At 37.5% G+C, this 13,745-nt stretch overlaps 1 protein-coding gene across 5 annotated transcripts in view; it reads right to left on the bottom strand.

The window, feature by feature from the left end:
• LOC136041651 (zinc finger protein 664-like) overlaps positions 1-13,745 on the bottom strand; it is an 87,817-nt gene continuing 74,072 nt past the window's right edge. For 4 of the 5 annotated variants that reach the window (XM_065726358.1, XM_065726359.1, XM_065726356.1 and 1 more), the window contains exon 4: positions 1-2,298. In XM_065726358.1, the coding sequence (XP_065582430.1) occupies positions 1,214-2,298 (1,085 nt within the window). In that variant the 3' untranslated portion in view covers positions 1-1,213. The remainder of the gene's footprint in view (positions 2,299-13,745) is intronic. The other variant, XM_065726360.1, reaches the window with a different exon arrangement.

Genomic DNA, 13,745 nt, shown 5'->3' with positions numbered 1-13,745 from the left:
TTGGCTGTTTTCTACAAGAGGCCATGACTTTGACTTTTCCCACAACTATTCCCTTTTTTTTAATTCAAAAATCAACGTCAAATCATTTAAAAAAATTAAGGTTAAATCTGACATTTTAAGATAATTTTTGTTTTTATTTGGGGGGGGACGAGACTTATCCCCTCACTACTTTTTTTGCTCATGACATGAAATTTTGTGTGCATGACGGTCCTGAAGCACGTCAAACTTGTCAGTGAAAGTCCAGACCGTATTTTAAAAGACTGTTGCAGTTGGAGTTCCAAAGCCAATGGAAGACTTTTTTTCTTACTTTAAATTCCTATTCAAGGCTTCAAGGGCAATTATTTCAGACCCGAAGAACAAGTATTTCCACCTTTATTTTAGAAAAAAAAATAGTTAGCCCATTTTCAGGCCCCGTTTACCCCTCAGTTAGTCGACCAGGCTAGTAAACAAACCAAATGTCTCGAAAATTTCAAGAAAATTCAGAAAAACAAGTATTTTAGCTCAAGTTGAGACAGAAATGGGTTGAAAATCTGCATCGTATCTAATTATTATTTTGTTTCAAGTAGGAAAAAGAAATTTTTTTTCGAGATTTGACAAATGCAATTTCCCAAAATAGATAAGGATTTTGTGTCATTTGGAAAATAATTTACGGACAAACCATGGTGTTTTCAGTTCGTTTTCGTACGTTTGGGTTTTCTTGGCCCAAGGACACAAAGTGGTTGAAAAATACCGTTGCCAAAGTGGAACTCCTAAGTCCCAATAAGACTAAGTTTATCCTATATACTTCTTTTTTTTACTCTAATCCTGTTGCTACATTCTTGCAATAAATACATGACCCCTAAGAAAAACATTTAGTGGGAAATTATATGAGAAACATCTGAACTGATGATACTTAGTTTACTTGGGACAATTTTTGGATACTTCAAAATCCTACTTATAAAACGCTTAAGTTTCGGATACTGTAGACTTCTATTAGACTTCCATATATTTGATTATATATTAGATTATATTTACAAGAGAAAAGGTTTTCTCACATGCAACAATGTCATTTAAACGGTTTCTCACCCGTATGTATTCTTGGTTGCGTGTTTAAATTATGTTATAGAGAAAAAGTTTTGTCACAAGTATCACATTTCGACAATTTCTCACATGTATGTACTCTTTGCCCCATTTCCAAAATATTCGCTACAGAAAAAGCTTTGTCACATACATCTCATTTAAAAGGTTTATCACCTGTATGATGTGTTTTATTCCTGTTCAAAGACTCCCGCTGAGAAAAGGATTTCTCAAATACATCGCATTTGAAAGGTTTCTCTTTCGTATGCACTTTGTGGTGCTTGTTCAAATGTGCTGCTTGAGAAAAGTTCTTGTCACAGTCATCACAATTAAACGGTTTCTCACCCGAATGTACTCGTTTGTGTGTGTTTAAATTATGTACCAGCGAAAATCTTTTGTGACATACATCACATCTAAACGGTTTCTCACCCGAATGCACTCGTTTGTGCGTGTTTAAACTATGTACCAGCGAAAAGCTTTTGTCGCATACGTCACATCTAAACGGTTTCTCACCCGAATGTACTCGTTTGTGTGTGTTTAAATTATGTACCAGCGAAAAGCTTTTGTCGCATACGTCACATCTAAACGGTTTCTCACCAGTATGCACTCTTTGATGCGTGATCAAAGATGATGCTTGAGAAAAGATCTTGTCGCATACGTCACATCTAAACGGTTTCTCACCCGTATGCACTCTTTGATGCCTGTTCAAAGATGCTGCTTGAGAAAAGGTCTTGTCACATACATCACACTTAAAAGGTTTGTCACCAGTGTGCACTCTTAGGTGCCGTTTCAGATCATGCACCAGCGAAAAGGTCTTGTCGCATACATCACACTTAAAAGGTCTCTCACCCGTGTGCACTCTTAGGTGCGTGTTTAAATTATGCACCAGCGAAAAGGTTTTGTGACATACATCACACTTAAAAGGTTTCTCACCAGTGTGCACTCTTAGGTGCCGTTTCAGATCGTGCACTTTAGAAAAAAAATTGTCACATAAACCACAATTATACATCTTTTCACCTTTACGTGTTCTTTGATGTCTTTCCAATTTTCTATGCTTTTTACTTTGAAGGCGACTTTTCAAACATGTTTTCTGAATTTTTAAGTTTTTTTCTTCAGATTCCAAAGCAAATGAATTTGAGAAACAATTGGCAGATAAATTCTTTGAAGCAACTAGTGACGTGTTTCCCTGTAAGTGTAGTCCAGACACGCTTGATGATAAGTGACCTGAAAATAAAAAGAAATCTACTGATTTTAAAAACAAGTTATGAAGGAGGAAAAAAAAAAAGAAAAGAATGCACATCATTTGTTGAAGTCAAACATATTTGGGGGTAACTGCAAAGTTGAATACTACGTCAGACTAGTGTTGTAAATGGCAAAAGTAAAATTCTGTATTTTACAGATTTTACCGTAGCCTTAGGGGTCCCGTAACATTGATTTATACCTATTTTATTGTTTTATATATTTTGCGGTATTTTACGCATTTTACGGGATTTTAATAATAATAATAATTTATTGTTACCCTCTGCATACAACACAAATGCAATAAAGAGGATTATCAAACAAATAAAAGAAAAACAAAAAGGGAACAGAAAAAAAAAGAACACGCATAAAGCTTGACAACTTCTTTAATTCTTGACACTTAAAGATACTTTTTTTTATTAAAAATGAAAGATCCTCCAGTCAGCTACCAAAGGGTTCTCTTTAAGAAATTACGTAATTCTAATAAAGTATTATAGGAAGTGCGGGTACTTGAGGTGCCTGTCCCCAGCAGTTTAAGGCCTAGGCCGGTTGGTACCGGGTCTTCAAACTCACTCCCACTGACTTCTATATATTACATAAATATAACTGAATCAAACCTTTATCCATTATCTTCTTCATGCTTTAGTGTAGTATATGGATTAAACGTCATTAGTTTTCACAGCTAGCGAGGCTAAAAAAAAAACAATAACACGTGCGTTTAAATTTACATTTTTATGATGTAACATCCACGTGTGCGCAATACGTTCATCCTCATTTACATCCGGGAGTATCCCGCTTGACTGGCAGCCCTGAGGGGAAAACATCTTGAAAAAAGGGGGAATTAGAAATAACGCTATAGTCTAGGTCAGACGGCTCCAATGTTTATTCCTGAATGTTTTAAAAACTCATTTCATGTTGTTTAGTCGGACAGAAAGTGCAGATGATTTAAGTGGAAAAATATTTCTTAGTAATAGGCTATTGAAACAAGTAGCTGTGGTGAGATACCTTGGTTTTCACCTTGATCAAACTCTGAGTTAGTAATCAGATAGTGATCAGGTGGCAGCTAAGGTATCTAGAGGGCTTGGTCTGATTCGGCGTCTGAGAAAAATTAGTTACCCCGTTCTGCCTTTTTAACTCTTTATCATTCCATTGTGATGCCTTATATTTCTTATGGTTGTATGATATGGACTAGTGGGTTTTATACAAATTTTAAACAAGTTCAGGTCTTACAAAATAAAGTTGTTTTTGTTGTTTAGTTGACGTTTGAGCGAATTAACCGCTCGTATACATGCGATCCTCTTTTGAAATTTGGGCTTATGAAGCCACGACACTTTTGAAAACACACTAATAAAATTTTGACATGGGCCACGTCAACACTTATGATATCTTAGGAGAGTACTAGGACGTTGTACAGAGTGTTCTTGCTTAAATCACCGGCACTAGTATGTATATCACACCTCTATTCTGCTAATATTACTTAAAATATCTGTATCACAGATTTAAATAAAGCTAAAATACAGGAATAAATAAGTAGATAAAAATGTCAATACAATAAAAATAGCATTTAATGCAGTTACTACAATTAAAAAATTTATAAATGGAAACATTAATACGAAATAGAAAAATCAACACAATGAATATAAAAGTCAATACATTATAACATAAAAAGAAAGAAAAAATCAGAGAATGTTATGCAGATTACAACTCTTTATATACTTAGTCAACAACAGCATAGTCTTTCTATGGACCCACTCAGGGGACTTAGCCTGACCTTGGATTGCTCTCATTGTAAAAGCACCAAAATACTTTATAATTTGGTTTCTGAACAAATTTCTTTGTGCTTCATATTTTGACACTTCATGAGAATATGCCTAACATCATCATACCCATTAAACATATCACAGAAGGGCGAGCTAACTCTCCCCCACTTATGTAAAACTGAGCGGGTTTTGGCATGACGTATCCTCAATTTAAAAACAGTAGCAGCAACAGATCTAACATCATGCACAAGTTCATCAGGTGGTGCCTTATAATCATTAAGTTCTAAAATTGGATTTATGCAGCTTCTAATAAAATTATTGGTCTCTCTATCACATAACACCTTATAAATACATGCAAAACATTCATTTTGAGTGGAATTTTCACTTATAATCTGACCATTTAAAATACCCCACTTTGCCATTATATCAGCAGATTCATTTCCTGCAATTCCCACATGTGCTGGGACCCAGACTAGAAATATATTATTTCCCACAAGCTCTGACGACCTAACTATTTGGTGGATATTACAAACTAATTCACGAACAGGTTCATGCTCATTTATCAGGTACTTAAGGGCTGATGCTGAGTCAGAGCATATCATCCAACTCTGGGCTTACCAATATGATTTAATAAATTCCAATACCTATTATATATAGCAATCATCTCAATTGAAAAAATAGACAGGCTGTTTGTTTTAATGTTTTAAAAACTCATTTTATGTTGTTTAGTCGGACAGAAAGTGCAGTTGATTTAAGTGGAAAAATATTTCTTGGTAATAGGCCATTGAAACAAATAGCTGTGGTGCAGTAGCTGTGGAAAGTACATAGTGATCAGGTGGCAGCTAAGGTATCTAAAGGGCTTGGTCTGATTCGGCGTCTGAAAAAAATCAGTTACCCTGTTCTGCCTTTTTAACTCTTTATCATTCCATTGTGATGCCTTATATTTCTTATGGTTGTGTGATAAGGACTAGTAGGTTTTATACAAATTTTAAACAAGTTCAGGTTTTACAAAATAAAGTTATTAAACTATTAGGAAATTATGTCCACAGTGAAAATTATACAGGTAATTGTTATAAGAAACTCATGATTCGTAAATGTCAGCCAACTTCATGATTATCAACATTCTATTTTTGTATTTCATAGTAATTATGGTTTGTCCCCTGAAATTTTTTGTCAAATGTTTACAAGGAATTCTTCATACCACAGTTATGAGACTAAAAATATGGATGATTTGGTAGATGAGTGTCGCAGCTCTCAGAGAGCAAGTTTTAGTTCCAATTTTGCTGGACCAGTACTATGGAATTCGGTACCAACGAGTATAAGGTTATCAGTAAATGTTTGCCAGTTTAAGAGTAGACTGAAGAACCACCTTCTGGGAAGAGATTAAGTAAATAATATAAATGGTATGGCTTATAGTCTTATTTTTTTTACGTAGGATTTTTTCTTCTCTGTCTCTCTGTTTCTTAATTTTCCTTCAGTTTTCTTTTCCCACATTTTCGTCTCATTCCATTTCATTTTTTTGTTAATGTTGTTCATTGAATGTTTATCAGCCACTACCAACAAGTCTTTGACTTTTTAAAGTGACTGACGTGGTTCTTTTGTATATTGACGATATGTATAATAAAAGTGTCTCATTGCATGTCTGTCTAATGCCCTTTTCTAGAGTTAAAAATGATAGGAGGGCAACTAGCCCCCAAGCCCTTTACCCCTAATACATGCGATAAAACTTTTGAGGTAGCAATTTTGTTAAAAATAGATCAAGATCATATAAAAAAAAACTCTGGGGTCGCCAAAACCCCCCTATGGCCCGGGGGCAAGCGTTGTAAGTTAAGCCCTAAGAGCAAATAGAGTTTTTATAGAAGGGATACTCGTATGAACTTCAAAGAGGACTCATTTGATTGGATATTAAAAGTTCTAGTTCACTTTTCAGAGTCTAAAGTGATCGAACGGCAACTGCCCCCCTCGTCTATGCCCTTTTCCCCCAAATAAATCCGATAAAAATTTTGAGATGCTATTTTGTTAAATATAGTTCGAACATCATATAATAAAAACTCTGGTGTTTAAACATGTCCTCAGGGTCCGGGGGTAGGCTTTGTAAGTTATGCCCTTGGGGCAAATATGGTTCTTATGGAAGGGATGCTCGTATAAGCTTCAGAAAGCACTCATTTGATTGGAAATTAAAGATTCTAGTTCATTTTTTAGAGTCAAAAGAGATCAAAGGGCGACTAGCCCCCTTTCATGCCCTTTTTCTCAAATGCAATAGATAGAAATTTTGAGACCGGGGACAGGCGTTGTAAGTTATGCCCTTGGGCATATATGGTGCTTATGGAAGTGAAGCCCATATAAACTTCAAAGAGGGCTCATGTTTTTGGAAATTGAAAGTTGTAGTTAACTTTAAAGAGTTAAAAGTGATTGGAGGACAACTTATCTCCACCTTCATCCCCCCCCCCACAAAATGCATCGGATAAATAATTTAAGATAGCCATTTTGTTAAGCTTAGTTCAAAGGGTCAGATAAAAAAATTCCAGTGACCATACAACCGCCCAGATCCCGGGGCAGGTGTTATAAGTTATGCCCTGGGAGTGTATAGATGGTTCTTGTGGGAGGGATGATGGTATAAACTTCAGAGAGGCTCCCTTTTTTGTAAAGTGAAAGTTATAGTTAATTTTTAAAGAGTAAAAAAGATCTGAGGGCAACTAGCTCCCCCTTCCACCACAACATATTTTCCTCAAACCCATCCGATAAGAGCTTTGAGATAGCCATTTTTTATAGTTCAAAGATTATATAACGAAAAATACAGGATCAACACAATCCCTCAGAGCCCAGGGCCAGGCGTCCAGTTTTTAAGAGTAAAAAGAGATCGGAGGGTAACTAGACCCACCCATGCCCATTCTTCCCCAAATGCATCCGATAAAAATTTTAAGATAGTGATTTTGTTAACATAGTCATTGATAGTCATTTGGTCAGATAAAAAAAATCCGGTGTCGACACAATTGCCCCGGCCCGAGGGCAAGCGTTGTAAGTTATGCCCAGGGAGCATATATAGTTCTTATGGAAGGGATCCTCAAATAAAATTCAGAGAGCTCAATTGAATGGAAATTGTAAGTTCTATTTCACTTTTTAAGATTCAAAAGAGATGGGAGGGCAACTAGTCCCCCAACACCCTTTTTACCCCAAACCCAAGCGATACAAATTTTGAGACAGTCATTTTTTCTTAAATAGTTCAAAGGTCAGAGAACAAGACTCCGGTGTCGACATAACCCACCAGGGACCGGTGGGCGGGCGTTGTAAGTTAAGCCCTGGTGGCAAATATGGGTTTTACGGAAGGGATGCTCATATAAACTTCAGATAGGGCTCATTTGATTGGAAATTAAAAGTTCTAATTCGTTTTTTTTCAGATTCAGAAAACATCGGAGGGCAACTAGCCCCCCTCCCATGCCTTTTTTCCCAAATGCAGCAAATAAAATTTTGAGATAGCCATTTTGTTAAAAATAGCTCAAAGGTCAGATAACACAAAAACTTCGGCGTCGTCACGACACCTATAGAACCCAGGGGCAGATGTTTTATATATGCCCTGGGGGCATACATGGTTCTTATTGAAGGGATACTCGTATGAACTTCAGAAACGGCTCATGTAATTGGAAACTGAAAGTTGAAGTTCACTTTAAAGAGTCAAATGTGATCGGAAGGCACCTAGCCTCCGCCCCAAATCCTTTTTCCCACAAATACATTATATAAAATTTTGAAATAGTCATTTTGTTAAAAATAGTTCAAAGGTCAGATAACAAAATTTCCAGTCATGAAAAAACCCCCCAGGGCCCAGTGGCAGGCGGGGTAAGTTATGCCTTTGGGGTATATATGGTTCTTGAGGAAGGAATGCTGGAATAAACTTTAAAGAGGGCTCATTTGTTTGTAAAGTGAAAGTTTCTAGTTCACTTTTTAAGAGTCAAAAGAGATCGGAGGGCAAATAGTGCCTCCCTCCACGCCCTTTTCCCCCTAATGCACCAGATAAAATTTTTAAGACAGGCATTTTATTTAAAGATAGTTAAAAGGTTAGATAACAAACCACTCTGGCGTCAACAAAACATCCGGGGCCCGGGGGCAGGCGCTGTAAGTTATGACCTGGGGGCATATATGGTTCATATGGAAGGGATGCTCGTAAAAACTTCACAGAGGGCTCATTCGTTTGGAAAGTGAAAGGTCTAGTTCAATTTTTAGGAGTAAAAAGAGATCAGAGGACAACTAGCCCCCCTCCCCGACCACACCGTTTTTCTCCAAATGCATCAGAATTTTTTTTTTGAAATAGCCATTTGGCTAAAAATGGTAAAAAGGCAGATAGCAACGCTATAGCATTGCCTGTAGCAAACGCTATACGACTTCAATGTAATATTATTTATTGTTCCTGAAGGCACTTCATATGGAAGGTGTCGTCACATAAACTTTGAAGGAGGCTCATTCAATTGGTAATCAGAACTTCTAGTGCCCTTTTTAAGAGTAAAAAGTGATCAGAGGGCAACTTAACCCCCCCCCCCAAACGCTCTTTTCTCCGAAATTCATCCAATAAACATTTTGAAACAGCCATTTTGTTAAAAATAGTTCAAAGATCAAATAACATAAACTCCGATGTAGACCCAACCCCCCCCCCTGGTCCGGGGGAAGGCGTTTTAAGTTGTGCCATGGGGGCATATGTGGTTCTTATGGAAGTGATGCTCGTAAAAACTTTAGAGAGCGCTCATTCCATCAAAAACAGAAAATTCTAGTTCACTTTTCAAGAGTCAAAAGAGATGGGAGGGTAACTAGTCCCTTCCCCTCCACGCCCTTTTTTCTCAAACCTATCCGATGAACTTTGAGATAGCCATTTATAAAAGTAGTTCAAACATCATATAACCAAAACTCCAGAATCGACACAACCCCCCAGGGCCTGGGGACAGGCGCTGTAAGTCATGCCCTGGGGACACATACGGTTCTAATGGAGAGGATGCTCGTATAAACTTCAGAGAGGCGTCATTTGAAAGTTCTAGTTCAGTTTTTGAGATTCAAAAGATATTGGAGGGCAACAAGCCCCCAAGCGTTTTTCCCCAAACCCATTCGATAAAAATTTGAAAGAGCAATTTTGTTAAAAATAGTTCAAAGATCAGATAAGAAAACCTACGGTGTCGATACAACCCCCAAGGCCTGAAGGCAGGCGTTGTAAGTTATTCCCTGAGGATATATATGGTTATTATGGAAGGGATGCTCATATAAACTTCATAGAGAGCTCATTTGATTGGTTGAAAGTCCTGGCTTACTTTTTAAGAGTCAAAAGAGATTGGACGGCAACTAGACCCCCACACCCTTTATTCCCAAACCCATCCGATTCAAACTTTGAAATAGCCATTTTTTTTAAAATAGTTCAAAAATTAGATAAACAAAAACTCCAGTGTCGACACAAACACCCAGGGCCCGGGGCAGGAGCAGTAGGTTATATCCTGGGGGCGTACATGGTTCTTATGAAATGGATGCTCGTCTAGTCTTCAGAGAGGCCTAATTTGATTGGAAACTGAAAGTTCTAGTGGACTTTTTAAGAGTCTTAAGAGATCCGAGGGCAACTAGTCCCCCCCCATGCACTTTGTCCCCAAACCCATCCAATAAAAATATTTATATAGCCATTTTGTTAAAAACAGTTCAAAAATAAGATAAGAAAAACTCTTGAGTCGATTCAACCCCCAAGGGCCCAGGAGAGGGCGTTTTAAGTTATGCTCTGGGGGCATATATGGTTCTTATGGATGGGATACTCATATAAACTTTGGAAAGGGCTCATTTGTTTGAATCAAAAGTCCTAGTCAACTTTTTATGAGTCAAAAGAGATCGGAGGGCAACTAGACCCCCCTTCCACACGCTATTTTCCTCAAACCCATCTGGTAAGAACTTTGAGATAGCCCTTTTTTAAAAATAGTCCAGAGATTATATAACAAAAACTCTGAGGTCAACACAATCCCTCGGGGCCCGAGAACAGGCGTAAATTAAGCCCTTGGGGCATGTATCGTTGTTATGGAAGGGGTGCTCGTATAAACTCCAGAAAGGGCTCAATTGACTGGAAATTGAAAGCTCTAGTTCAGTTTTTATATGTGGTTCTTATGGAAGGCATGTTCGAACATTCTTCGGAGAGGGCTCATTTCAATGGAAGTTGAAAGTCCTAGTTCACTTTTTAAGCGTCAAAAGAGATAGAAGGGCAACCAGTCCCCCCCAAACCCATCCCATACAAATTTTGAGATAGCCATTTTTTTGTTAAACAGTTCAAAGGTCGGATAACAAAACTCCGGCGTTATACAACTCCTAGGGCCCCAAGCAGGCGTTGTAAGTTATATCCACGGGGCATATATGGTTCTTATGAAAGGGATGTTCGTATAAACTTCAAAGAGGGCTCACTTGATTGGAAACTGAAAGTTCTAATTAACTTTTCAAGAGTCAAAAGAGAACGGAAGGCAACTAGTCCCACTTTGCCCTTTTTTCGTGATTCTAACGGGGCTCATTCGATTGGAAATCGAAACTTCTAGTGCCCTTTTTTAGAGTCAAAAGTGATGAGAGGGCAACTAAACCCCCCCCCCCTCCAACGTCCTTTTTCCTAAATGCATCCGATAAAAATTTTGAGGTAGTCATTTTGTTGAAGATAGTTTAAAGGTTATATAACAAAAACTCCAGTGTCGACCCAGCCACCCAAGTCCCGGGGGGCAAGCGTTGTAAATTATTCTTTGGGGCGTATGTGGTTCTTATGGAACGGAAGCTCGTACATACTTTGGAAAGGGCTCATTTGATTGGGAATAGAAAGTTCTAGTTCACTTTTTAAGAGTCAAAAGCGATCTGAGCGCAAACACCCACCCCCCTCATCCCCTAGTCATTTTCCCCCAAATCCATCTTATACAAATTTTGAGACAGTAATTTTTCTGAAATAGCTCAAACATGAGACAACAACAACTCCCTGGTCGACACAGCCCCCTGGAGCCCGGGGGCAAATGCATTAAATTATGCCCCAGAGGTGTATAAGCTTTTTATGTAAGGAAGATTGTCTAATCTTCGATGGTGGCTTATTTGATTGGGAATTGTAAGTTCTAGTTACCTTTCTATGAATCAAGAGTTGACACACGGCATCTATCCCCCTCCCCCTGAAAAATACACCTTCTTTTCCCCTAATGCATCAAATAAAAATTTTGAGATAACCAGTTTGTTTGAAATAGTCCAACAATAAGATAACAAAAACTTCGTTGTCAACATAAACCCCAAGACCCCCGCACACCAGAGCCAGGAGAAAGGTTGTAACTTATCCCGCGGGGCATATAAGGTTTTAGTGGAAAGGATGATAGCATAAACTTTGGAGGGGACTCAAATGATTAGAAATTGAAAGTTCTAATTCACATTTTGAGAGTCAAATGTGATCTGATGGCGACTAGCCTCCGCTCCTCCCGAACTTCTTTTCCCAAATGCGTCCAATCGATTTTGTATGTAGCCATTCTATATAACACAAGCTAATCAAATATAACAAAAGCTCCAGGGATAAAATAGCCCCAAAGAACCAGGAGGCAAGTATTGAAAAATGTGCCCTAGGGGCGCATACTGTTTTTATGGAATGGATGGTCGTATAAACTTCTTAGGTGGCTTATTCGATTGTTAATGAGAATTTCTAGTACCCTTCTCAAGAGTCAAAAATGATCGGAGGGAAACTAGGCCCCCCCTGAGGCCCTTTTCCCAAAATGCATCCAATCGAAATTTCGGGACAGCTATTTTGTTCATAATAGTTTAAAGATCAAATAACAAAAACTCAGGGGTCGACTCTTCCCCTCAAAGCCCGAGGGCAAGTGTTGTAAGCTATGCCAAAGGAAATACAAGGTTATATGAAAGGGGTGGTCGTATAAACTTCAGAGATGGCTCGTTTGATTGAAGTTGAAATTTCTAGTTACGTTTTTAAGTTACAAAAATAATCGGAGGGTATCTATCCCCCCTACACCTTTTTTCCCAAATACATCCAATAAAACTTTTGAGATATCCATTTTGTTTAAAATACTCCAAAATTCAAATTTCTCTAAAGAAGGGGTTAAAAAATCCTCTATAGCACCCGGACAAGAATTGTAACTTATGTAGATTGCACGTTCTTAAGAATCGAAAGTGATCAAAAAGTAACAAGCCTCCCCCCTTGTGCTTTTTCTCCAAATACATCCAATCAAAATTTTTATGTAATCATTTTGTTCTAAATAGTCTCAAAAAATAAAATTAATAAAGCTTAGGGGTTGAAAAATCTTTCCTAGATGCTGGGGCAAGGATTGTAACTTGTGGAAGTTGCCCATTAATAGAACATAAGGTTCTGAGGAAGAGGTGTTCGTATTAACTTTGGAGGGGGCTCATTTGATCGAAAATCGAAACTTCTCGCTCTTTTTTAGAGTGAAAAGTGATAATAGCCAACTAGCCCAGGTCCCACTTTCCCAAAGGGCATACTGTCAAAGTCTGAATATAACAATTTTGTTCAAAATAGTTCAAAGGCCAAATAAATATGCTTCAGCAGTTAACTCCCCCCCCCCTTGGCTCCGGGGAAATGGCTCTGAGTTATGAAACTTAACTATTGTTGCTTTGATATTTTGTTTACTTTGATACTTTGCTGACTTTGATCCTTTCTTTACTTTGATATTGTTACTTTGATACTAGTTTTGATACTTTAATGAACGTTTAATGTTGAAAAAATCTTATTTTAAAATAAGGAGTTTTTTAAAAGCATGGAATTTTTGCTATCAAAAACGAACAAAAATTAATTAAAAAAACTTTCCGAAAGTTTTTTTTCCCAATTCTTTCCTCAGAATTAGGGTTATGTACTTGTAATGAAAGGTGTCTTCACTACAAACTGGAGTAGGGCTACCGCCCGTTTCCCGAACGATAAAAGTATCATTCTCTTTCTTAAATAACCAATTCTCTTACTAAGAATTATCATTCTCTTATTTAAGTGGCTACAAGGTATAATAATTGGGAGAACAGAATTCAAAGACAAGTGAGAATTGGATTAAGGATTGGTTGCTAGATCGCGGTCGTCTTCAGGGAGTAGGGGTTATGTACTTCTAATGAACGATGTCTTAACTGCGAAAAAGATTATGGCTACCACCCGTTTCCCAGACGTTAATATCATTCTCTTATTTAAACAGCCAATTTTCTTACTTAAAAATATCATTCTCTTACTTAAGTGGCCACAAAGTTCTGTAAAATTAGTTTACCTTTTTCTGATTAAAATAATTGGGAGAACAGAATTCCAACACAAGTGAGAATTGGATTAAGGATTGCTTGTTAGGAAACATCATTTTTTAATTAGACAGCATTATTGCGCTGCCTATGATAGAGGAGGGGTATTAACTTATTAAGCCAAGGAAAACAAAATCTTTAACCATTTTCATTAACATCTGAAAAAAAGACAGGCAATTTTTTTTTTCCCGATTTCAACTTTTTTCACCAGTCTTACTGGCCGGGTTTTTGTTTTGCCGTATATTTACAACAATACGTCAACCTGGTAAACAATATGCTCATACGTTTCAGAAACCTTTTTTATAACGATAGCGGTGAAGTTGTACATTTACGTCGCCATTTTCACTGTTTCTCAAAAACAAAAGTTGCCATCAGCGATGTGGAAGGTGAAGGATATCACCAAGACATAAAGGCTATGGACGATCGCCGCCAAAA

The sequence above is a fragment of the Artemia franciscana genome, unplaced genomic scaffold, assembly GCF_032884065.1.
Source record: "Artemia franciscana unplaced genomic scaffold, ASM3288406v1 PGA_scaffold_32, whole genome shotgun sequence".
Classification (NCBI taxonomy): domain Eukaryota; kingdom Metazoa; phylum Arthropoda; class Branchiopoda; order Anostraca; family Artemiidae; genus Artemia; species Artemia franciscana.
This window is presented reverse-complemented; position numbering and strand designations above follow the sequence as displayed.